Source organism: Phalacrocorax aristotelis, chromosome 15 (assembly GCF_949628215.1).
Source record: "Phalacrocorax aristotelis chromosome 15, bGulAri2.1, whole genome shotgun sequence".
Lineage (NCBI taxonomy): Eukaryota > Metazoa > Chordata > Aves > Suliformes > Phalacrocoracidae > Phalacrocorax > Phalacrocorax aristotelis.
The window spans coordinates 8,552,096-8,577,893 of record NC_134290.1 but is presented as its reverse complement, the minus strand read 5'-3'; the positions used below and the strand labels follow the sequence as shown (position 1 = coordinate 8,577,893).

At 51.5% G+C, this 25,798-nt stretch overlaps 1 protein-coding gene across 1 annotated transcript in view; it reads left to right on the top strand.

The window, feature by feature from the left end:
* Positions 1 to 25,481, top strand: part of RPH3A (rabphilin 3A) — a 35,466-nt gene extending 9,985 nt beyond the window's left edge. The window contains exons 3-19 of the mRNA XM_075110550.1: positions 919 to 1,062; positions 9,271 to 9,400; positions 9,699 to 9,785; positions 10,281 to 10,446; positions 13,430 to 13,582; positions 14,929 to 15,021; positions 15,192 to 15,251; positions 15,322 to 15,543; positions 16,635 to 16,714; positions 17,077 to 17,151; positions 18,306 to 18,415; positions 19,018 to 19,144; positions 19,672 to 19,728; positions 19,917 to 20,068; positions 21,927 to 22,008; positions 22,562 to 22,658; positions 23,037 to 25,481. Coding sequence (XP_074966651.1) covers positions 919 to 1,062; positions 9,271 to 9,400; positions 9,699 to 9,785; positions 10,281 to 10,446; positions 13,430 to 13,582; positions 14,929 to 15,021; positions 15,192 to 15,251; positions 15,322 to 15,543; positions 16,635 to 16,714; positions 17,077 to 17,151; positions 18,306 to 18,415; positions 19,018 to 19,144; positions 19,672 to 19,728; positions 19,917 to 20,068; positions 21,927 to 22,008; positions 22,562 to 22,658; positions 23,037 to 23,167 — 1,966 coding nt within the window. The 3' untranslated portion in view covers positions 23,168 to 25,481. The remainder of the gene's footprint in view (positions 1 to 918; positions 1,063 to 9,270; positions 9,401 to 9,698; positions 9,786 to 10,280; positions 10,447 to 13,429; positions 13,583 to 14,928; positions 15,022 to 15,191; positions 15,252 to 15,321; positions 15,544 to 16,634; positions 16,715 to 17,076; positions 17,152 to 18,305; positions 18,416 to 19,017; positions 19,145 to 19,671; positions 19,729 to 19,916; positions 20,069 to 21,926; positions 22,009 to 22,561; positions 22,659 to 23,036) is intronic.
* The last annotated feature ends 317 nt before the right edge of the window (positions 25,482 to 25,798 follow it).

Below are 25,798 nucleotides of genomic sequence, written 5' to 3'. Positions count from 1 at the left end.
GTGCCCAGGCTGAGCTGGCCTCATCACTTTTCTCACCTAATCCTTGTTACCTCTCTTTCCCTCTGCCTCCCAGCAGCGAGAAGGAGCAGTAAGTATCTCGCTTGCGTGGTTTTTCTTTTTTTTTTTTTTTTTTTGGCTTATTGCTCTTTACCAGCTACTCTAACGGCCTTGAGAGAACAGGAAAAACCTTGCCTTGGATGCAAGAAAAAAGCAATTAATTTTGCAAAGCATTGCACAGGGTTTTAATGAATTTTAAGGTTTAAGACCATGCAGGTCTGCTCAGCTTGGAGGCAAAAGACCAAGGAAAGGTCTTTAGATGAGCAGAAGGGTGAGAGGAGGAGGGGCGTTTGCCTTTTTCATTCTTTGTTAGTGCTGCCCTTCTGCTGCCTGCTAATTTGCACTGTGTCACCAGGTTAAAGCTGCCTGACACCTGGGCTGTGCTTGCTGTGCAAAAGGATCTTTGGGAACAATGTTAGGAGAGGAAAAACTCCCATGTTTGATGAAATATACCCAAAAACCTGCCCGCTTCTGCAGCCATCGCCCCAGTACCACAGCTCACTGGCAAACCCGGTGTTACGTGGCAGAGAGCAGGATGCAAAATTAGTCATGTCAGTTGATGCTTAACATGGAAATAATGAGAATATTTTTTAAAAGGAAATTGGTTTTCTCCACACAAAACAAGTGTTTCCATATGAAACCCCCAAAATGGAAATAAGAGCTTCCACCTGGTGGGTGGGGACCAGTTGCAGGCTTCCTGCTAGAATAGAGCTTGGAGGATGGGGCCGTATTGTACCCCTTCCTCCCTGGGCTTGGGAATTGGTGCCTGGCTATTGCCCACATCATGTGTGATTGCACGCACACGTGTGCACGCGCACATATGATCTGTGGGTGAAGCCCTGGCTCCCCTCTCTCCCGCAGGCTCCCCGCAGGCTGGGCAGCGCGGGGTGGCCAGCCCGACCGGCAGCGCAAGGGTGAGGAGCTGACAGATGAGGAGAAGGAGATCATCAACCGAGTCATTGCCCGGGCCGAGAAGATGGAGGAGATGGAGCAGGAGCGCATTGGGTAAGGCAGTGGTGGCGCTGGCACCACCGCGCTGGTGGGATAGGAGGGACCCCGAGCCTTGCTGGTGCCTATGGGGGAAAGCGCTCACTTGGCTGCTTTCCTGGCCAGCAGCTACTGCACTGCAGTGTTTTTCCTGAAAGGGAGCCTGCGGGGGATCTTTTGAGCTGGTGTTGGTCCTTGGCCAGAAGGAACCTGTAAGCAGGGGAGGGAGCTGCTTGATGTGCCACGGCTGCTTAGTGTGCGCTGTGTTCTGGACCAAGAATTTATAGTCTCATCGATTTTTTTTTAAATTTATTTTTATTTTTTTTGTCCAGAAAGGATCATTAATAACATCTCATTTTTGGGAGTGAAGCTGCTGCTGCTTGCCCAGTCCTGAGCCTGAGCACCTGTGAACGCAGGCAAAGCCATGGCTCACCAGAAGGTGTTCAAAAGGTGTTTTGTATTGTTTTGGGAACACTGATGGATTCATCACCCCCTCCAGATGTATGTCCCATCAGTTAATCCCTCCTGCCACCCAGAAATGAGATGTCTGTGAAGCTGAATAGGTCTAAGTGATGCCCAGCCTCAGGACTGGCCACATGTTGGGACCAGCTCCTGGCAGGGCTGGGGGCGCTGGTGCTGCCCCAGCGCATCCATGGTGGGGTACGCATGATTGCTGGTGGCTGTGGGCATCCCTGGTGCCGAAGCACCTGGTGTGAAGGAGAGGGCAAGAAGTGCCTGTGTTTTGCTTTTACTGCATCTCTACCCTGCCTGGGCAAAGGTGCCAGGCAAAATAGTGCTAATAATTAGGTATCGACTTGCTGTGCTGGGGATGGTTTTCTGGAGGGGATCTCCGTAATCCTGTTTGTCAGGCGTCATGCCTTTTTTCATTAGAGAAGCATTTTATTCTTGCTGAGCTTAAGCATCAACAGCTTTTTTTTTTTTTCCCCTTGCAGGGAAAATACTCAGGCCCAGGCAGGAACTGTGCTTTCCACTGCCTCGGAGAACGTCAAAGCCCCTCTCGTAACTCGGGGAGAGCTTTGCTCAGCAAACAGGCGCGTGGCCCTGCAGTGCAGCTGCTTGATAAGACACGGAGAGGACCTTGCCTGCACCCGCAAAGCCTTGCACCACAGCTGGAGCTTTAATCCATCACCCAGGCTGCTTAATAACCCTTAAATATTGAGCGTGCGTTTGCGATGCAGGCACGGGGTCCTCCAGCTGCAGCACACAGTCTTCCTTGGTGGCCGCAGCTTGTTGCCTCCTAAGTGATGGATTTATTTACTCGTTTTTAGAAACACTTTGTTAGGAGCAGGTCTGTGACCAGCTTAGGCAGGTATTGCCTCAACAGCAGCTGTTCATGCTGCCTGGGGCTCAGCGTGTGCCCCATGGATGTGCTGCTCCCCTGGGCTTGGGGTGGCACTCTGGCTGGCATTGCCTCGTGTTACAACATGCAATGCTTTCCTCTGCTGGCTTTCTGGCAGAAACCAGGTGAGAGTAGCTATGAATGGTGGTGATTAATTCTGGAGAAGTGCTTACAAGCAGCATTTCCCCAGCTTTGCACATTTGCAGCCTGGTAAGAATTACTCTCAAACATGATGCCCTTTGGATTACGCATAAATCAACTTTAGCAGTGGGAGAGGTTTTGGTTTTTTTTCTTTTTCATTGCGCATTCCTGCAGCTGTTTGCAAACCTGCAGAAACTCTCCCTTTTACATTTGTTAGCCAAGTCAGAAGCGGTTTTCTCATCCTCATTCATGAAAAAGCCGGCAGAGGACTTTGTGCTGTGCTTGGAGTAGAGCAAGGGAAGGCTGGCGGATGTGCAGTCGCAGCTGATTTGCCTCCTGCGTGTAGGCGTAGCAGGAGCCTTGCCAACTCCTTTGTGTTTGTTGGCTTGCACAACAAGAGCTGTAGGATGTGCAGCTACAGAAATATGGGACAGTGTCTATATCAGTCTCGTACAGAATCACCCGTTCAGGAGCTGCTCGGACGTTATCCAGGATAGCTCCTTATATTACAAAATAATCCTGGTTTGCCAGGCTGGCCTCTGGCAGGGATGCAGTGGTTGTGACAGTGTCCCTTGGTCAGACAGGCTGCTCTAGGGAGGTGCCCCTGGAAAGCCTGATTTTCTGCAATTTTCTGGGATTTTCTAACCCTGTAAGGGGGGGGGGGGGGGGGGGGGGGGCGGAGGGAAGGAAGATCCATGAAGTGAATGTGCCTTCCAAAGGGGGAACATATGGTAAATACTTGGAGTTGTCTTAATAAGTGGAGGTGTTTGAGGGGGTGCATTTGAGCTTTACATATAATACTTGAGCAATCATGAAGTCTACAGCTGGGTGCTGGCTGCAGATGAACCTCCTTGTGCCTTGAAGTCCCTCCTGATTTAGTGCCATCCATATCCTGCCCTTTCATGTTTCCTTTTCTGTGTCCACTGTCCCACGAGCCCCTTACCTCATCTGGCTGGAGCAGGGTGGGAACAAATTGATGCTGTTTGTTGAGATGATGTTTGTGGAATTGGACTTCATGTCAAACCCAGCACAAATTAATGTAGTGAAAGAGTATTTTTAGTACTGGGGACACATGGAGGCCTGTGGGATGCATGTTGTGGATGTTGGTGGGGATTGTAGGACAGGGATGCTTTGGGGTGGGTTTTCTTTTTGCTTTTTTGGTGTGTGTTTTTGTTTTTTCTGGCTTGTCTTGTAGTACAGAGAAGGATAATAGGAGCTGAAATAAACAGCAAGACAGCAAGAGTGCATCAGGTGTGAGTTGATGAGGGACTTTACAACTGCCTGGGGATAATCCTTTCAGTCAGTTTAGGGGCACAGGGGCTGAAAGCTGGCAGGCGAAGGGCTTGGAGGGTGAAGCAGACCTGGGGCAGGGATGGATCTGTTCTTGTCCCTTCCCCCTCCCCACTTGGCCTGGACTTGTGCTTCAGGGGTCCCTGAGGTGGCTCTCTGCTGTCTCCTGCTGTGATGCTCCAGCTGTGGTCCGTGAGGAGCCCATTCCTCTCAGAGCACCTGCAGGCACTAATTGGCTCTGTTATGCACCTATAATTGGGGGCCATCAATAACCTGCCAAGTCTACTCTGCTGCCTAATGAGGTCTGTCGTGCTCTCAGCACAGAAGAAATTGTCTTAAACTATCCGAAGTTAGAAATTGCTATTTCTGGAGAGCACCTTGCAGAGTACAAAGCCAGTTCTCCCAGGGGTGACGTGACACATCACTCCCAGATCTGGCCGTGCCCCTGCCTGGGTGCATCTGTTCCCTTCCTTTTGGTCCCCTCTGAAAGTGCAATGGTTTGACCGTCTCCCTGTGGGTCGCAGCCCCTCACCTTTCCTCCGAGAGGACCAGCTATCAGCCAGGATTGGATTTTAATTTGGCTGTTTATGGCTGGGATGACACATGCATAATGCTGGAGCAGATGGCTGAAGTCACAGGGGATTAAGTCATTAACTTCAGTGGTCAGCAGCAGAGATGCTCTCTGGGGACCACAGCCTCGTTATTTTCTTCCTTGTGTTCGATGACACAAAAACAAAATTAGGGGCCAGGAAGGGCAGGGTAGTTATTGGAGGCAGACAGAAATATCTCCTGAGATGCCAACTTCTAGAAGAGATGAGGTTAATTCATGGCCAGAAGACAGCTCACGTGGTGCTTGACTTTTTGTGGGTTTTGGTTTTGTTCCCAGCCTGCTCCTGCCAACCCTCCTCTCTTATTTACAAGACAGGATGAACCTGCAAAATAACAACCCTCCTGTAATACATCACAGGAGGCAACAAACACCTGGAGTGATGCACTAGCATGGAATGGGATACTTTGAAATGCGTGAATGCCCCTGGCCTCCTTGGGCATCTTCCCTCCATAGTGAGGGCTCTTGATGGAGGATGAGCTTTGAAAGTCAACCCGTAAAAGCTCAAAGGATGCTTTACCTTTAGTTACCTGTGCACTTGTAAGGGAAGAAAATTGCTTCTAATTTTTCATCCTGATTTTAATTATGTTTTCTTTAATCTGTGCCTTGGCTTCTTTTCTTGTCTCCTTTATACCATTAAAATTAGTCTTAATTTAATATTCAGCCCTTTAAGGCACATGATTTCCCTATGGAGGCAAGTCAGTGCTTAATTCTGGAGGCACTTTGTGACCTCCTTTGTGTTTTACTTGAATCTTTTTGCCACATAAGTGGTGGCTGAGTCCCTCCCTCCAGGTTCCTGCATGGGGCTGGGGAGCGCCTGGCTCATGCTGCTCCAGATCAGGTCCTTTCTCACAGGTCAGGTCTTTCTCCCGCTCCTGTGTAGCAGTTCATTGTCTGCTGTATTAAATGTCCTCCCTGACACAGTTTAAAACCCATTAGGCACATCTTTAGCCATTCATTTCTGCAGAGTGGCAACGAATATTTAAAAACAACAAACTCGTGCGTGCTTGCCCTGCTGTTAAATCTTGTTTCCTGAGATCATCAGCACTTAATGCCAGTGACTCTCTGTCCCTCTCTGGATTGCTCTGGTCCTAGCGCAAGAGAAAATGCCGATGCTGTAGGACTGCAGGTTTCTAGCCTATCTAGGATCCGGCCCAGGGTGAGATGGTCCCTCAGCCCGGCGAGCAGCCCTGTGGGACCCTCTGCCTGCCTGAAATCACAAGAGATGTTTGCAGGTCTTCCTCCGAACGCGAGCCCTTCCCCTGCCAGCACCAGGGCTCCTGGGTGTGGGCAGGAGCCAGCGGGGAAGGTCTCCCACCAGCCCTCACTGCCCTGGGGGTGCTTGCCTTTCTCTTCCAAACCATATTTATGGGTCCAGGCAGATATTATATTATCAGGAGAATGTTTTATTGCGGTTATCATCTCAGGTGCATGTTAAGCATTTCTGATATAGTGTATTGCCTGGTTCTTATATCTTGCTCCCATCAGTGACTAATACATATTTCTTCAGTAGATGACGGATGTTCTCCCTCTCCACAGGGCTGTCTTGGGAGCGGCAACGCTCCGAGGTGCCAGGCTTAGCCAGCTCCCTGCCATCGGCTTCAATTACCCCTCTCTTGGGTTTTTTCCCCTATTTTAACAATTTGAAGCATATTTCCCGCTGTTTGAAGTTAGTCTTACAGAGGCCAGAGGGATGGGCCCTTTGAAGTGTGCATAATGGTAAGGAAGATGTTGCTGTAGTCCTAGAGACGTGCAAGGGAGAGTGATGAATTGAATAGCTCTTTTATGTGCAATAAAAAATGAGAAACAAATCATATATCTAGGGGAGAGGGAGGGAAAAGGTTTTGGGAAGGCAGAAAGCTTGTTCCTGGATGCTTCCTGGTCCAGAGCAGGGCATCCCTCTGGTTATTGGTAAGTGATGGGCGAACAGCCTGCGCATGGGGCTCCAGCACATGAGTAGGGTGGTGCTGCATGAAGTTGAAGAGAAACCTGGGCTTTTTGCTCCCAGTTATCACCTTAATCAGGAGCTTCCCAGCCCATGAGTCTTGGTGCGGTATCTGCTTTCCCAGGTCCTGCCCTTTTTCTGCCAGGTTCATACCAGGACTTAAATTTTTTAATTTTTATACAATCCTTTTATGGCAGAGTTTGACTCAGGAAAAAAAGCCCAATTTCTCCAGCTTGGATGGATGTTTTAATTAGGCAAATGTGCTTTGTTTGAAACGGGTACCACAGGTGTGTGTACTGACTGCTGAAGCTCTTCCACTGGTTAAAAAAAACCTCTTAAGGAGATGCTTCTGGTAAATGAGAGACTAGGAACGATTTTGCAGCTAAATAATGAATCTCTTGAAATGCAAAGGCTTTTCTTTTTTTATTTTGCTTTGATTGTGCCATTTGTTCTAGTTTCTATAATAAGTTTGTTTGGGCTTGCAGATTTCCAACTGGAAGCTGCTTCTCTTGAAGCAGAGCTCTTGCAGCACAGGGAGGTGAATTGCAGAAGATATGGGCTTGTACATGTGCTTTGCTGCTAGGAAAATGAAGGTTTTGCCCCAGAAATGTTTTCCCTCCACAGGTGGGAGCAATGTGCTGCAACAGAAGCTGGATGTTGGTTATTTGCTGTTGTGGGCTCTTCACGGGGACCCTGCGTTGCATGTGGTGGGATGTGGGCTGGGAACAACTGTGGTGTGATTCATTTCATTTAAATAAGAAATGTTTGGGGAACAGCCAGTTATCCAGGTTTTAATTGGAATACTGCTCGTTGCTGGCCGGATGTTTATGGGATGATGTGGCTGCCTTGAAATCGCTGAGACCTCTCAGGTTTGCAGCAGGGTGTATTGGCCACGGAGCCTGGGAAGGCACCGAGGGCAGATAATCACTCTAGTAGCCAACTTATTCTGTAGGAAGAAATCACCTATGGATCATCTGCAAAGCAGTAAGCAGGTGCTCGAGGGCAGGGATAGACAGCCACGTCTCTCAGGAGTAACGCCGGAGCAGGGAGTTAGGCTAACAGATAGCTTCCCTGTTAAGAGCAAGGTGGAAAGGCATTAAAGCACGTCACTGCAGTCTAAGGATGTTATTTTTCAACAAAAAGTGTTTTCTCCAGGAAACAAACTAGCTCAGGTTGACAACCAGAATTGTTGTATTTAGACAGCCCATAGTCTTGTTGTTCTACTGAAACTTCAGGTGATGAAAACTGAAGGAGCTTGCAAGCTCACCCATCTGCTGTCTGGTGACACCGTAGCTGTGAAAATAGTGGTTTCTCCTGACTGCTGGCTCGTCTGGCTCCGCTGGATGCGCGGCCCCAGCCTGGCTTTCCTGTCTCCTCGCCCAGCATGGGCTGCAGGTTCACTAACAACCGTCAGGAGGCACCTCCACATCGGCAGCTGCCTTGGCCCCAAGCATGCTCGAACCCAGGGAGATCAGCCCCCTGCATGGGGAGGAGTGGGAAATTCTCTGTGGGTTTTAGCATGGCCAACATCTTCCACCTAAACGAGATGTTGTAATAAAGCAACTTTGGTCAGAAAATGTGCGCTGAGTCACGGAGCTGGGTCTGCGCTTTGGACTTGACTCAGTGGCTGATGAAGTTCTTTGGGATGCTCCTATTGACTGCAGCAAGTTTCCAACGGGGCGTTTTATGAACTGTAATAGGTTGTGTGTTCTGTGATGTTTTATTTTTCCTCTCGTGCTCCTATTTCTTTATGAAGCACCCATGTACAATAAAGCTGTTGCATTTCCACGTGCAGTCCATGGAACACTGGCTGTCCTGCAAGCGCTGGAGACCAACCGCAGAGGCATCTTATGTAGAGGGGAGCTTATATATTGTTTATGAGGAATTCTTAAGTGCTGCCAGCCGAGCTGCCATAAATCTGAAGCCATCATCAGACATGTGGGAAAATGTCTTTTAAACATCGGGTATTTTTTTTTTTTTTATGGCACGCTGTGTTAGCGACTTTGTCAGATTTGGGTCAGGCTGCCATGGGAGTGGATGGCAGCCCCGCAGGTGAGGGTGGCTGCTGCTCTCCCCAGTGGGCTTGGGTCTTCTCCCTTTCTTCATTCCATCTCCTTCCTCACTGAATGGCATCAATAATGCATCCTTTTTCCCTTCTAGTGCTATTTTTAGGGCCAGGATTCTGGGTTAACCAAGCGTACAACTTGCTGCCAGCTCTTGGGTGCTCAGCAGGCAGCTCGCTCCTGCTCTGCAAACTGCTTTTGCCAGTGCTGGTTTTTGCAGAAGTTGTTTCACTGTTTTTTTTGTTTTTTTTTTTTACCTCTCCAGTAAACAGATGTGTTTTTATAACCTGTTCTCCAGTGGGCTTTTTGTGTTTTACTCAAAGGGCTAAGAATTTCCATAAAGTAAATTATATGCAGTTTTTTTCTTAGAAAATGAGAAAACTAATTAATCCAGTCTTCCTGCCAGATCTCCTCTCGCAGTTTTTCTATGGGCAGTTGCTGGGACTGGGTGGAAGGGTTTCCATTTGGGGAAATAAAGCTGCTTCACTGATGTCAAACCATTTTGTGCAAAGGTGCTGACTTGGGTGGATTTTATGCATGTGTGTATTTGTGGGAGCCGGGGCTGGTATCTGCTCTCTGGCAGTGTCAGTGGAAGTTAATAGTTGTACAATATAAAGCTATGGGGGAATATAATACTCCATGTCCCCTGGGATGTGTCATTTCCCCTGGTTGAGTTCCTGTAGCTGGAAGAGGAGAGGCTCTGCTGGAAGCTGCACGAGGAAAAGAAGCAGCTGGACTAAAGGCAGCCTCTTGGGAGCGGGACCCCCGCATCCCGGCCATGCGGTGCCTTTCCTGACAGCCCCTGTCCCCTTTCTGCCAGGCGACTCATGACCCGGCTGGAGGACATGCGCCGCAGTGTGCTGGGGGACGGGGTGAACCGCTGCATCCTCTGTGGGGAGCAGCTGGGGCCGCGGGGATCCGCCTGCGTCGTCTGCGAGGATTGCAAGAAGGTGAGGCATCTCCCTGTGACCCGCTGCCGGGTGCAGCCCCCTGGACCCACACATCCCCCCGGTGCAAAAATGGGCAGGTCGGTCTTTTGGTGCGTATTTTGATTGCCCAGCATCCCTCCGCATGGGGCACAAGGGGACACCCCTAGGTGTTTCTGCAGTCACCAATGTTTGTGGTGGGAGAGCTCTCATTAACTGCCTCTCATTAACCTCACACTCCCGAGGGGTGGTTCTGGTGTGGTGGGACCTTTTGATGGCTCTGGTGTCCCTGCTGCCACCCGGCGCTTTGCTTTCTTTGCAGAACGTCTGCACCAAGTGTGGGGTGGAGACCACCAACAGCCGGCCCCACACCATCTGGCTCTGCAAGATCTGCAGCGAGCAGCGGGAGGTGAGCGTGGCAGCCCAGGTGCTTCCCCTGCCCTGGGCGTTCCCTGTGCTGGAGTGGGGATGTGGTCCCTGCCCTTGTTTTCATCCTGGGCACTGTCCCCACCCCAGACCTCCGAGAAGGGACCAGCCTCAGATGGGGATGTTCCCAGGGACATTTAGCCTGTCCCCCAGCACCATTAAACCTGGCCCAGCTACTCAAGTCTGGTTGTTACAGGATGATCTTGTTTGCTATATAAAATGCTGGGCTTTTTTATTTAAAAAAAGTCTTGGTTTTGAAGAGGCTGTTGTGGCTCCCTGCTGCCTACAATGTGTAAAAGCTGTAGTTAGTTAGCAGGATGGGCTGTGGGGTCTCTGTGGGGCAGCGGGTACAGAGGTGAACGTCCTTAATGTTGCCTACTGGAGGCAGACCCTGGTGGTGCAGGGGGACGAAGGCTGCCAGGACTGCACCCAGCATCCCCCCGAGACATGGGTGCCACCCCACTGCCTGCACCCCCAGGTGTGGAAGCGCTCCGGTGCCTGGTTCTTCAAGGGTTTGCCCAAGCAAGTGCTGCCCCAGCCAATGCCCGTCAGCAAGAACAAGGGACCCCAAGCCCTGAGCGAGCCCAGCCCATCGGAGCCGCCCACCCAGGACCCGCAACTCCCCTCCCGCGCGCCCACCCGAGGTAGGTGACAGCAGGTGCTGACCCCCTCCCTCTCTCTGTGCAAGGGGCAAGGTGTTGGGTCTCGTCCCCACCATTTGCAGGTGTAAGCCCTAGCAAAAAGTATCCAGAGCAGTTGTGTAGCTGCTGCCTGTTTTCTAAAAGGCACAGAAATCGCCCTGCTGTCCTCCCTGCCTGCTGAGGCTTTCTCCTGGCTGTCCAGGTCAGGGTGGCTAGGTTTGCAGGGATCTCCTCAAGCCAAGCAGCCCTGCGTGGGGATCTGGGGCACCTGGCCACAGGTTCAGGCAGTGCCTGGGTATGAACGCGGTGATGCAGAAGCCTAGAAAAAAAAAAAAAAAAACATAAAAAGAAACCTGGGGAAGGAGTGGCAGCACAGCCTGGGTTGGCGTTGCTGGGGTGGGCGGGCTGCAGGTTCACTGCTTCTCACTCTGTTTGTGCCCCCAAGGCCAGGCGGATGCCCCGGCCGAGCAGAACTCTAACGGTAAGCACCAGTGTTCACACTATCTCCTGTGCTGCTGCCTTGGTGCCACCTGCGCTGAGCCCCCTCCCTCCCTCCTTTCCCTGCCGGATTTTCCTGCAGGGTTTTCCAGGGTGGGCTGCAGCAGCAGCAGGACCTCTCCTTGCTGCTGCCACCCACTATGCGGGGACCAAGTTATTCTGGGGCTTCCCCACCTACTGCACACGCCTGGGCTGAAACACCGCAATTGAAAGTGCTGAGCAAAATTGCCTCTGTAGGTGGTGTTTCCTGCTGCTGATTGGCAGGTGTTTTTCTGGTTATTTAGATCCTCAGAAAACCTCCCGTGGAAACTTTAGGAGGCTTGTGGGGGGCTTGTGCATGTCTGCGAGGGATGGAGCAGTGAGCTGCTCTGCTCTTTGCTCGGGCCATGCTGGATTTTCCCACCAAAGCTCTCAGTGCTGTGCCCCACGCCCAGGCTTGTGCCATGCATGGGTAGCAGAGCAAGCGAGATGCAGCCGTCTTTTTTATGGTTATACCTTGTCTCCTCCAGCACTCACAGCCACCCGAGGCTCTGCCTGCACCATGTTTAATAGCGACGCCAGCTGAGGGAGCTGCATTAAGCAGCATCAATCAGTGCTTTCTGCTTGTGGGGTGAAGCCATGTTCCTCACCAGGGCTCCCCAATTTCTAACCTCATATACACCCTGCGCTGCTCTGGAACCACATCCCTTGGGTGCTGCTGCTGGCACCAGCAGGAACTAGGGTTGGGGCTCCCACTGCTCCCAGACCAGCCATGCTGCTGGGAATTAATTTTGAATAATAGCCCCCATTTTCACAGTTTGACATCGGAGTGCCAAGTGATGAAACTACCTGACACCTCCCTCTGGCACCGGCTGTTCCTGGCTGGGCAACGATTAAGATGAGAGCAGTCCAGTGGCTGCAAACCCTCTTCTTCTTCTCCCCTTCCCTGGCTGTGTGGAGGAGGCAGCAGGGGGCTGATGACACACACCACACACCCCCAGAGCGGTCCCCTCAGTCCCACCCTTCCTTTAGCTCAGGGTATGTTGCGGCAGCGATAACCCAGGTGGCAGATGGCGATTGGAGCACAGGAGTTTTAACAGTTGGTTCCTAGGGCTGTGTTTGATTTCCCACTTGTGGCTTCCTGGGGCTCTGCTCCATATTTGGGTGGGCTGTGGGCAGGGTGGCAGGCAGGCTGCATCTTAGTGGGCTTGGTGGGTGGCACAGCCTTGTGCTGAGCCATGTTCCTCCACCCTGCAGCACTGCTGTGATGGGGATGCATCCTGTGGGTCTGGGCGGTGGTGTCGGGGTGAGGTCCAGGCAAGAGTGCCCAGGCTGGGGTACCCATGGTGGGGGTGGTACACGGGCTCAGCTGCAGCCCATGCTACAGCTCACAGTGCCGGCAGGGGGCTCTGGGTAAGCCTTGGCAAAGCTGTGCCCAGCCTGGTTGTGCTAAGTGATGATCTTCATCTTCCCACACAGCAGCAGTTCGGGAAACCACTTAATTAAGACTATTTAGTCGCGATGGTAGCTGGTGCCATTAAGCTTCCTGGCCCCACAACAGGCTGCTTTTATTAAGCTGCTGGCTTGCCTGCAAGTAGGGGAGGGTTGGTCAGGCTCCGCAGCTCCCTCCTGGTGATCAGCATGCTTGTGACATGCCCACGATTTTCCTAAAGCTCCCTCAAAAAATTATTTATTGCATCACTGTTTCTGCACCATGGGGCTCCTGGTTGTGGATGTTCGTTTCCCCTCCTCCCTCCTCTTCAGCATCGTGGCATTTTTACCTCCCTCTTCTCCCCCACCTGCAATCTGTTGCATTTTGCTTTCTCCTTGTGCCCAGCGACCCTGAGAGCCCAGCCAAGGATAAACATCCCATTTATGTCACAGCAAAGATTTATACCTGGCATCTCCGGCAGAGCACTGACATCTTTTCCACTGCATCTGTGGGCTGCAATTTATCACCGTGAAGTGGTCTCAGCACCCTGGCTTGTGTGGCTGGTATTTATCCACTCAGATAGCCACAGCTGGGTGGATGGAAGTGAGAGGCAAAGGCAGCTGTCACCATTGTCTCGCTAATAAATGGAGGATGATCAGCAAAAAGAAAATATTAACCCCCTGTCTCAGGGACTGTGGAGTTGTAACGGCATTAGACGTTTGATGGACGCTGAGGACCGGCTGACAGATGCCTCTGGTCTTGTTTTCCTGTGGGGCTGTCATGTCTCCTGGCAAACCGTGGGGACACCATGTCCTTTGGGCTTTCCTGACTGCCATGTGCGGGTTTGATGGTGCAGAGCTCTCTTGCCGCCCCACAGGTGCGGGGTGGCTGGCAGTCCCCAATGCTCTGGGTGTGATGCCGCAGCAGCTGTACCCATCCTCCTCTTCTTTCTCCTGCTTGTTCCCAGTCTGGGCATCACCCAAGCAGCTGCTCTCAGAGCAGTCCCCAGCCCGTTCTGGGGATGGATGGGTGGTCAGGGTGCAAGCCTCACTGCAGCCTTTATTGCTTTCCCTGCAGGCAGCGATGCAACGGCGGCTGCCCGGGGCAGCTACGCAGCGCCTGGTCGCAAGCCAGCTGAGGGCAGACCGGGCCCGTGTGGCAGCGAGCACACCGGCGGGGAGGTCGACAGCCGCGACTACGCTGCCGAGAGCGGGGTCAGCAGGAGCCCCGGTGAGAGCTGCGCTTCTGCGTGCTTCTGCACGCTTGGAAGAAGGCTGGGGAGCACAAAGCTGGTAGCCATACGAGGGTTGTCTCTGCTCGATGTGCAGCACTAAGTGATGCTGGAGGATTTCATGTTGCAGAGCGCTACTGCCTGCTTTCCGTGCCGCTTGCCTGCTGTTTTACACTGCTCCGTGGGGTTTGCTGATGGGGTGGTCCGGTGTGGAGGTGGGATTAGGAGGAGGTGTGGAGGGGGATGCCCATCCCTCCCCCTGCTGCGCTTTTCCCTGCAAAGGGGCATTTTATGGCCTGTGGAAGGACATGAATTTGAAAAGCCCCATACCCGATGTGAGAACTGTAAGTGAAGAGAGGAGTGGGCTCAGTGCTTACCAGGCTGATTTTAAGCAGAAATGCATGAAATGCAACTGTGCTGGGGACCCTACGCAGAGGCATTTTTCATGCTGCTATGCCCCCTTCTCGCTGCCGAGGTGGGCATGGGCCCCATGAGGTGCTGCCGAAGGAGCAGGCACGGGCCAGCCCTGCCTGTGGGAGCCTGTGCTTTGCTGGCTGGGGATGTCACTACTTGTGTCATGAAAATTTGATGTGCTCCAAGCTATTGTAAATGGCTGTGATATGAATGGGTGGCTGACAGTGTTTGGCAGGGCCTAGATCCTCCCCAGGTGCCTCCAGAAGGGGAAAGGCACTTGCAGAGATCGCCTTTCATTTAGGGGCTGAGCTTGCAAATTTAATTGGTGAAGCTAAAAATGTCTGGAAAATATCCAAGTTCTCTCTAATTCTTTGGGGAAGAAAAAAAATACTCAATGGTGGGATAGATAGACAGATAATAGCTGGAGAAGGGTGTTTAGGGCTGCCCGAGATCCTGCCATGGGGAGCTGGTGTTTTAATTCGTGTTTGGGTGGATAATTCTTGAGGGTGCACCCGTGGCTGTCTTGGGATGCTGTGCAGCTGTGGTCCTGGAGTGTTGCTGCTGGTCGGGTATGCGGGGGGATAGGGGTGTGACGGGCATCGCAGGATGCTCCCGCTCTCCACATCCATCCTTCTCGTTCCACCTCTCTGCGTCTCCCCCTTCTGCAGGCGGATCGGCGCAGCACGGGGTCCCCCTAGTGAAACGTTCCCTGCGCCAGCCCGGGCAGGACCCTCTCCCTGCAGCGCTGACCCCACTAGCGTGAGGGGCTGGGCCGTTATCTCAGCCACCTCTAGACATCAGCCAAACCTCTTTACTATCAGCTGCCTCTGGCTGCCCTTCCCTGGCCGATTCCAGCTGTAACCCCCTCGTCAACACAGGCAAAGCCCCCGGGGCCCAAAACGCTGTTGCTGACTCTCCCCTCTGCTCGCAGGCGCGAAGCGGACCAACTCCCTGCAAGCCCCGCGTCCGCCCCCACCAGCTGCTGCCGGCCCCGCTCCTGGTCCTGGTCCAGCAGCACCCCCAGGTAGGATACGATGGGGATGCAGCCTGGACGCTTGGTCCCCGGGGCAGGCACCCCGGTGTCCTGCCTTGAGCAGGGACCTCCCTGCTGGGGCAGGGCCAGTGCTGGGGTGGGAGAGGGGATGGAGGGCATTGCCCGGGTGAATGCCCCAGTAATGCTGCATCTGTTCCCAGCACCAGCGGCAGTGGCAAGACCGGGTCCCAGGGCAACTGGCCAGTTCCTGGAAAGACAAGGTAAAATTCAGCTGCCTGCGAGGGTCTGAGGGGCAGAGCGCACCGGGGGCTAACGGGGTCCCTCCCACAGCGAGCCCGCCGCTGGGACCCCCGGAGCCAGCCCGCGCCACTGCCAGGGAGGAGCGAGGAGGGGGCTATGCTGTGCCCCCAGCCAGAGAGGAGAGGCCAGCCCGGCAGCCCCCCGCCTTCCCGCAGTCTCCCGCCATCCCACCAGCGCCTGCTGCCCCGCTGCGGCAGCCGCCCCAGGAGGAAGAGGAGGAGGACGCCAACAGCTATGACTCTGATGAAGGCAGTATGTACCTGGGGTGCTTGGCCCAAGGGCAGGGAGCGGTTTCTTTGGGAAATCTGGAATTTTGGGGAGGTGGTTGCTCCAGACCTGTGACTTGCACCATATGGTCATGGGTCTCTGGCAGGGAGAATCCTCGCGGAATGCTGCTTCCCCCCAGGGCTCGGAGCTGGGGCAGGATCTTGCAGGCTGTCCCCGCTCAGTCAGTTCAGCACAGCTCATAGGACCTTCAGTTGGTTTTGCACCAAATTACTGAGCTGTGACATGTGATGGTTTAGGCTCTGCTCACAGAACATTCCCGTTGCCAAATTCGAGTCTTGAAGGTGGTTGCCTCTTTCCATCAGAGCATACTTCGCTGCAAGCAATGCCACCAGACCTGTCCGTAGGAAAGGCTTGGTGGCTTCAGTACCTTTATGCCGTGAGATCTTGGTGTTCAGACATTTGCTCCCCTAACAAGGGAGTTTGCTGCCTGAGTGTGAACATCTGTGGCAGGGCACTGCTTTGCCTGTCCACACTGCTTCCACCCGGAACAAAGAGCACTGCTCTGGGCCAGGAGCAGGCGCAGAAATCGTGCTCGGAGAGCAGCAGATGGACCCATCTGAGGTTCTGTGCTAACTCTTCATCCTTGTGATCTTTTCCCGTGAGCACATGAAGACAAGTGTGAGCTGGTTTCTAACAAGTCAAAATGGGGGCCAAATACCAGTCCCCAGGCCTTGGGAGGAGATACTGGCCACCCGAGCTGAAACACCTTCTCAGGGTGGTCCTGGGGTGGCATTGCCTCCCTGAGCTGTGCCCAGAGAAGGGTTTGTACCCTCACGTTCTCCTTTGCCTGATGAATATTAAAATTGGCTCAAAGGCCCCAAGCTGCCCTCCCAGTTCCAGCTTTGTAAAGCTTTGATGAGCAGAGCTTGTGAATCTGGCTGGATTTGTGTGTGGCAGTTTGGATGATGCTGGCGCAGACCCATGTGCTTTAAATGGCTTTACATTTGAACTGCCAATCTTTCTAATTATTACTAATCAGGGCTGATTAAACCATTATTGGCTGGGGTTTTAACGAGGTCCTATTTCCAACTCCTTTCTCCCCCCTCCACTGTCAGCTACGCTGGGAGCACTGGAGTTCAGCCTGCTCTATGACCAGGAGAACAGCTCCCTGCACTGCACCCTCATCAAGGCCAAAGTAAGTGGTCCCTTTTCTCCCCTTCTTTCATCAATTTAAGTCCATCTGGCTCCCAGCTCCCCTGGTGCAGTGGGCTGGGAGCAGTGTGGCTGCTGGCAGAGGCTGCTCCCCTTGGAGGCCCAGCCCAGCCTGCTGGCACTGCTGCTCCTGGCCTTGAAAGAGAGGTCTGTGGGGCTTCTGCTTGGGTGGGTTTGATGTTTTAGCACATTGTGGCACTCATGCCTGCTCGGGGCAGAGGACAAGGCTGTTGGCTTGCTGAATGGATTTTCTCTCTACTGAGTTGCTTCATGGGTAGCTTTTTCTCTTCCCTGGTTCTGCTTGAGGAGGATTCATGCACTGTGTTTTCATTATTTGTCTTTTAGGGCTTAAAGCCAATGGACTCAAACGGCCTGGCAGATCCCTACGTCAAACTGCACCTCTTGCCTGGAGCCAGCAAGGTGAGGCTTTGCCTGGTTTGGATGCATTTTGGGCTGGGGATACAGCAGAGATTTCTCAAAGCCCCCTGAGGGCATCAGACTTCCTCCCCTTGATTTCTCTGCACAGTTGTTCACTGCGGCTATTTTACCTGGGAGGTATCTCTGAAAAGCGATGATGCTTGTAGATGCTCTCCCATACCCAAGGAACAGCTCATTCTACAGACAGAGATCTACTTAAGGATGGAGGGGAGCTCCAGGGGAGGTGACACTGTTAATGCACCACAAAACATCTGCAAAAATGTAATTACTACTGGCGTTTGAATGATTCATTTGCTTTGAAGATACATCATGCTCTCGTTAGAGCTGTGAAGAAATAACCATTGAGTAAACTCTGGCTCCTCCCCATCAAAAAAAGCCCTGGAAATCCCACTGCCCAGCCCAGCTAAGCTGAACTTGGTGGGGAAACCTTTGAGGAAGAGATGACCACCGCTGGCTCCTTGCTCAGGGGCTGCAAAGTTCTTTCCAGCAGCAGAGTTTTGCTCAGAGGAACTAAGTGTAAAACAAGGGGAAAAGTTGATAACAATACAATTGGATTGATATTTACAGGTTTACTTTGTGTGGGGACTTTCTGGTCCTGCACAGAGTAAATCAAGGTGTTGTGATCTTGGGAATTGCTTTGATTTCTATTGCTCTCTTGTTCGCTGATCTTTCTTTTATTTTGCACATGTGTTTATGAAAGACACGAAGAAGTGATAAAGATCCTTGTTTCTCAAGCTGTCACCTCCTTTGGACCACAAGAGCCATTACCCAAGTCCCGCACAGCCTGCCCTGTGCAATCTTTTCTTGTACAAGTGTCCTTGAGTGAGTAGGCCCCAGATAGTTAAAAGCTGGGCAGTGAAGGCTGCCCTGGCTACTGCAGGCAAAAGAGTCCTCGGTGCTTGCATAAAAGTCCACCTTGTCAGGTCAGTGATGCTCACCTGGAGTTGATGGCTTGCCAGCGCGACAGCCTCAGCAGGCAGCAGTGATGTCCTGCAGAGCCCTCGGTGCCCCAGTCAAACCACCGCTTGTGAGCCAGAGGTGATGGCGCGTCTAATTTACACTCTGCCAGGAGCTGAAATTTAGGCTGGGAGGAGTTCAGGGGAGTAACGATGCCATGTTTTTTTCTGATGCCATAGTCAAATAAGCTGAGAACGAAGACACTGCGCAACACCCGTAACCCTGTGTGGAATGAGACCCTGGTGTACCACGGCATCACAGATGAGGACATGCAAAGGAAAACCCTCAGGCAAGCAGAGGAGCTGGGGTATCCTGTGGTACAGTGGGATGGGAACCATGGGTCTCCTCACATGGAGCATAGCAAGCCAGCCTTCCTCAGGAGGGCACAGGCAGCAAAGTGCAGGTGTTGATAGAGCGCCTGGAAATGCAGGGTTTTTGGTCAAAATCAGCATGGTGATTTTTTACAGTCCTTTTAGAGAAAGAAAGGCATTTTGACCCTGTCATTTAATATTAAATTATTGGCATTACTATTATTCTTATCAGCATAGAGATTTGTATATTGCATATCTGTGCATGATTTGACAGATACCACCAAAAGGTTTAGATGTCTCTAAAAATGTTTGACATTTCCTTCCTACAAGAAATTTCTACCTCTTGATTTTTTTTTTTTGCCCTGTTTCAGAGCAAGTATTAAAACTGTTAATTTTTCTGGCAAAACAGAAGTTCTGTTTTCTGACTGCTTTTGATCAGAGGAGAGCCAGATGAGTGGAGGCTTCAATGGTGCTTTGCTTTATCCACTGCCTGAATAGTGCCCTTGCAGGAGCGGTTTTGTGCTCCGGAGTCACGTACTGCTCCAGCCTGGTTGATGTTCACCTTTCCTGTTCCCTTCAGGATCTCTGTGTGTGATGAAGACAAATTTGGCCACAATGAGTTTATTGGAGAAACTAGAGTTTCCTTGAAAAAACTCAAAGCCAATCAGAAAAAGAACTTCAACATCTGCTTGGAGAGAGTAATACCAGTGAGTTTCTGTGAAATTTTTTTCTGCTACCTTTAATGTTGAGGTTGCGAACAAGTGGCATGTGAGGGAGCAAGTAGTGAGCTTAGAGCTGGAATCAGCCAAGTGCTGTAGGTGTCTGACTTCACCAGCATCTTTTAGGAGTTGGATTCCCACCCATGTCTGGGCTGATGTGACACATCAAGGCCAGGAGTTAACAGCACGTGGTGGGAATCCAGGGGAAGTGACTCCGGGGACCTAACTGGTGGCTGTAGATCTGCTGGCGTTTCCAGCCTGTGCTCATGTATGTTGCTGAGGAGGAGAGGGCAGGTTGCTGCACCCCTGAGCTCTGCTCCCCCATGCTGTGGGTAAGGTGCTGAGTCTGCTGAGGTGGAGGTTGATGGAGCAGATGAATGTACCTGAGCCCCCTTCCACTCCAGACACCAGCCAAAGAGCTGGGCTGGGCTCCCAGGGGTGTTTCTCCTGTAGGATGGTGCCTCTCCCAGCTGCAGTCACTCACGGCAGTCTCTCATTTCCCTTCTCCATCCAAGATGAAGCGTGCTGGAACAACTGGCTCATCCCGTGGGATGGCACTGTACGAAGAAGAGGTAAGAGTCCTTGGAGGATGACTTGCTCCTTGCACGTTTCACCCATCATCTCTCATGTACAGGCTCCTTTTCTTCCCCCCACGGGGATACATGATTCCCTTGTATTCATCTTGTCTCAACTGCAGAGCAGTTGAGAGTCTTCCTCACTCAGCCCCCGTGTCACCATCTCTGGTTGCTTCCTCTTGCAGGTAGATCGTGGCGGGGATGTGGAGGAGCGTGGGAAGATCCTAGTGTCCCTCATGTACAGCACCCAGCAGGGCGGCCTGATTGTCGGCATCATACGCTGCGTGCATTTAGCAGCCATGGATGCCAATGGATACTCAGACCCTTTTGTTAAACTGTAAGTGGGAACTGGGGCTGGTGTAGTGTGGTAATGCATGGTCATGGAGCCACTCACTGCCCTTGGGCAGTAGCTGATGCTCTGAGAGCTCCTTCCAAAACTACTGGAGAGAGAAGAGCGTTTCCCAAGCCCCTTGAGACCTTGTGTAGGACAGAGGCATCACCGGTGGGCAGCTATGCAAGGTCATAACGCTCTGCTTTAGTGCCCCTGCTGTGGCTGAAGCTAGGTGAGACTGACCCAGCCCTTAGGTCCATCCATTCCTTGTAGGTTCCCAAATGCACAGACCCAACAGCCACCCCGTAGATGCAGAGCTGGAGAATAAGAGAAGTCCTTCTCCTTGGCTTTGACCCACCATGCCTGCAGGGTGGAGAGCACTCGATGTCCCTCCGTGCATGATGAGGAGCACGTGCCCTGCTTGCTGCTCCATAAATCCATGTGCTTGTTGTAGGTGGGAGCCCAGGAATTGCCCTGCTGTGCCTGTCCCTGTTCTGTGTCATGTCTCCACTGCAAACAAATCTGCTTAATTTAAGCAGATAGTGATGTTTGCTGTGGTTCGTGCCAGTGATGCCTTGCTGCAACAGGGAGCGGGTCTCCTTGAGCGGCAGCACACCCATCGGTGCTCTGAGCTCTGGAGGTAGATGATGGGGGAGTGGCACTTGTTGAGAGGCTTCTGCAAACATTGGGGAACAAGATCATTTTAACTCAAACCTCATAAACTGTGACATGGAGAGGACCCTACAGTCGTTCCTGGTTGTGGTTGTGGCAGATGGGTTTTCAGTGCTGTTTTCTCTTTGCCTTCAGAAAAAACCCCTCTGTTCTCCCTAAAAGTCATTCAGTAACTCTCATGTTGAGCATTTTGCATGCCTTCTTGTAGCTGAGTGGAACTGAGTAGTTTTTCTTCTCAGTCTCTTATTTTTTGGCTTTCCATTTTTAAATCAATTTCCAACACAGATCTAATTAATGCCAACTCCACATTTTAGTTCTAGGTCTGCAGCCAGGCTGCGAAGCCCAAGGCCTAATTTTTCCCATCTTCTCTAGGTGAACCTACCTTGACTGAGTTTACTAGTCTGTGGTATTAAACACTAATGGGCTATTTTTATCTCTTTTTTTCTTCATATTTATCCCCATCTTTGTGTGTGTTCACATGTTCTTGGCTGGGTTTTCCAGTGGCCAGGCTCTGACCGGCCATGTGATTGCCCTTGTCTGCTGGCGACCGGCCTGGCTGCTCATTTTCCATATTCCCTGACCGTTTCAGCGGCTCCCTGCTGCCAGCCTCAGCAGGTTCCTCACCAGCAAAATGCAGAGTTCACTGCTTTTGCACCATAAAATGCCTCCAACCATTTATTTTAGCATGGCCTGGGGAGAAAGGACTTGGGAGCAATGCATGGTTTGGAGGGACGCCAAGAGTGCATGTGCAGGCTTGCTGCTTTCTGGTGTCTGAAGGTTACCCAGATGCTCTGAGCAAGAGATGCTCCTCCAGAAAGGTTTCTGCTGAGCTCAGTGCTCTGCACAAAGCAGGTCTTTATGGTTTCCCATGTCTCGTCTGGCAATCCAGGGGGAAGGAGGAAAAAAAACCCCAACAAATCACAGAATCACAGGTTGGAAGGGACCTCAGGGATCATCTAGTCCAACCTTTGATCATCTAGTCCAACCTTTAAACAAAAGAGTGTTCAAGATTTCACTAATTTTACATTTATTTTAGATAATTTTAGAAGGTGGGGAGGGAGACTGGCTAACCTATTTCTTTGCCTTAAATATCTTCAGTTGTGCTTTTCTAGCCCCCAAACTCACTTTTTTTAGCTTATAAACTCACACTGTTCTTGCACTTGAGTTTTGAGCTTTTTTCTGTTGCCCCCAGTTGGCTGAAACCTGACATGGGCAAAAAGGCTAAACACAAGACACAGATTAAGAAGAAAACATTGAATCCTGAGTTTAATGAGGTAAGGACAAATCTAATTTTTTATATTATTAAATCAACTTAGCCAATTACTACGTTGTGTGGAGGAGATGGAAGACAAACTCCCTGAGGTTCAGTTCCTCGCTCAGCCTCTCTTCCCCTTTCTGCACCCAGGAGTATTTCAGGAATGACTTTGCCGCAGGAGATGTGACCAGTTCAGTGCCAGGCAGCACTGGTACACAAGGAAACCTCCCTGATGCCTCTGCTGATGACTCCCTGTCACCCCAGCCAGGGGCTATGGGTGGGATGAGCATCCTGGGGGGAGTCCTGTGCCCCGTGCTGCCTTGATGGGACACCTGCAAAGCACTCAGATACAAGGGGTGAGCTCAGCTTAGGGGTTTGTGCGGTATGTGGTGATCCTGGGAGGAGAGGTGCTGAAGGAAAGGGGGCTTTTGCTCTTCATTAGTGTATTTTAAATATCCTCTCATTGGATTTTGAAGTCAGGCTGTCAGAGAGATCATCTGCAATTGCTTAACTGCGTTTTTCTGGGAGTGTTTTCCTGGGACACTTGGGGTGACATGGGTGTTCTTCTGTAGGAGTTTTTCTATGATATAAAACACAGCGATCTGGCCAAGAAGTCACTGGACATTTCTGTCTGGGATTACGACATCGGAAAATCGAATGATTACATTGGTGAGCTGCAAGTCTCTGTGCTCTGGGGTGTGGTTTTAATGCCCAGTATAATGCTCGCTGTATGGGAGGGTTGCATAGGTCACCTGCCCTGTGAGGGACCCCGGGCTGAGCTTTGAAGTAGGACCATGCAGGTTGGTTGGGCACTTGTATCAGGCCATCAAATGGCTGATCCAGCACTGGGACCCACTGCGCTGCCCCATCTCCAGCATCCCATGGGGTCTTCTGTGCAGGCAGAGCATCTCTAGTTGTTTCCATGAGACTTTAAATCCAGAAGGTAGAAAGAAATGTTTGCAAATGTGAGGTATCTCCCATTGGAACCGATTTACTGGAACATTAGCATCATCTCTGAGTATGATGTCTCTTCCCCCTTTCTTCCAGGCGGCTGTCAGCTCGGCATTACAGCTAAGGGGGAGCGCTTGAAACACTGGTATGAATGTTTGAAGAACAAGGACAAGAAGATTGAACGCTGGCACACCCTCCAAAATGAGAACCACGTTGCTAGTGATTAAAGGGAGCTGCTGCCCAAACCTCCCCAATTGGCCCATCCTCCTCCAAGCCCCTGTAGGTCTCTGATGTCTGTCTTCCAGCACAGTCATGCCTTGCTACACACCTCTGGTTCCAGGGCAGCAACACTCTTCTGCCTTTTCCAAGCATCTTCTGTGACCTGTTCTCACTCCCACCTGAAAACTAACCCAGATTTTTTCTATTCACTTCCTTTGGGTTTTTTTTTTGGGTCATTGGATTATCCTGGTGTGTAATTTTGTCAAGCAATAGTTACCCTCTGACTGTTCCTCTTTCTCACTAGTCTCACGCACGCCGTGATAGCCTGTCTGTTGTATGTGTGATGCTCTATGTTCCTCCAGCTGCCACTCGTGTGGCTCGTCCCATCACACCGGCTCGTGGCTCCTTTGTCTCCCAGTGGGATGTGTGGCCACCAGCCTGGCTGTGCTCTTGTCCGGCATAGGGGCGGTTGAGCGCTGGTGTCCGAGCATCGGCCCGTTCTGCTTGCGTGATATTGATACCTCAGTTGCAATAATGAAAAAGCTGTTTGGCTTTGGTGTGGGTCGTAACCGTAGCCTGGTATCTGTGTTGTCGTGATTAGGCAAAAGCCTGTGTCACTGATATAATCCTGCGAGTCCTGCTTGAGCTTTAGTTCTGACTTGGTACATTTGAGCAATATTGTGGTACATCCTTTGCTGAGAAGATCCACCAATAATACAATAACAATAATGAGAAATAGGGAGCCACTCTGTGCTCGCAGGGAAACAGAGATTTGGGTTGGTTCGTGTTCGTTTCCAGCCGCCACGTGCGGTTCCTTTCGCCTGAGGAACTTGCGCACTCAGTTTGCTGTAGGAGCACACCCATGTTTCAAGCTTGTGACTACCTCCTCTTCACGTCCTAGCTGCATAGTAGTGACTAGCTGAACCCTGAGGGCAGCCCCTGACCCTCCTCAGACTATCCTTTGTGTTGCTGACTGTTTGCCATGCCACGTGCAGGAGGGAAGCTGAGGGAGAAGATACTTCCCACCAACTAGCCGCTATGCGCAAGGACCATTGCTTTAAAACACCATGAATACTGAAATTAGCTGAAACAGAGGTCTTCCAACTTTTTTTTTTCTTTTTGTCTCAAATCTGCACAAGAACCGTTGTCTTCAACCTGCACTTTAATGATGGGCTGGAGGTGTTCAATTTGTTCTCGACAGCAGGAGAGTCACAACACTTTCAGGCTGATGCTGGTCGGGTTTGGTACCATTTGCTGTCTCTGGACAGCCTCAAGCATAGCAATGTTGATAGCAGCACAATAAGCACTACTGGATTATATTGTTGGTCAGCTACACACTGCACATGTGGTATGAAACATGAACCTCAGCCCCCTCAGTTCACACTGTCATCCCATGACTTCCCTTGCAACCCGCTGCTGTAGTCTGCTGGCATGCTGTCATGTGGCATGTTCTCAATTCAGCTGTACTGCAGAGCTGAATTTTGAATTGGATGAGTTACTTTCCTGTTCTTGATTTCCCCCTCCACCCTTTCCCCAGCAGAATTTGCTCTGAGCACTGACTTGCGATGAGCGTCTCTCCAGGGCTGTGATTTCTGCAGCTGGTGGGGCCTGCGTGCTGAGCGATGCTAACATTGCTGTGTGACGGTAACATCTCTGTGTGCCGAGCGGTGCTGCGGCATGCAGAGCAGCCCAGCCAGCTCAGGGCTTGCGTTCCCATGGAGGGCTGATTTTCCCCACCAGCCCTGGCTGGGTGCTGCCAACACATTGTACTCTGCTGTCCACCGGGAGCCACCCTTGGAGCAAGGATTGAGGAAGTAAACCTAAACCAGCCTGGGCTTCCTCTGCTGTTTTCAGCTGGAGCTGGGGCAGCTCTTCCACTGCCCCAGACTGTGTCCTGTGGCATGGCCACTGAGATGAGAGGTGCTTGGGCATGATGCATGGGAGAGGACGCCCTGAAAATGGCTTTCCTCTCCTTTTCATGCAGTTCTTGATTCCGCACCAGTAACTGCAATGTCCTGAGACCTTGAGCCATGCTGCCCTCAGGATGGGCTGTGCAGAGGACCCAGACTGCCATGACCTGGTTCTTTTGGGTTGTTTCTTTCTGTGTCTGGTGCTGCCTTGTGCAGCTGTGCCAGGGCCCTCGCTGCTCCAGGCAGAGGTTGTTCAGCTGTAGAATACTGCTGTTATCTCTTCTAGAGTGATGGAGCTGGCCAAAACCTTTGCACGGCCCTTGCCTATACCTCTTGGAGCAGCAGTTGGGCACAGTGCCCTTCTGAACTATGCTGGGAAAATGGGTGGCTGGGGATGAAATTACCTGTAAAATCAAAACAAAAAAAAAAGAAAACAAAAGAAAATGTAAGCAATTCCTTAATTTATTCCAGACCTGCAGCAGCCCAGCCTTTTTTGTGTGTGCAGAACAACTACATTAAGGTTGCCTTTATCCTGTCCTGTATTGACATTGTCTGCTCCCCTTGCTTTCCCTTCAGACAAACGCTACTCCAATCATCTCTTTGCACCCAAAAAAATTAAATGCAGCTTACCCATCCCCCTCTCGGTATTGTGCAAACCACGGTCCTCATCTCTGTTTGCCACCTTCTTCTCAGTTTTTCTGATGGTAATTTCTGCCCTGAATGACTACT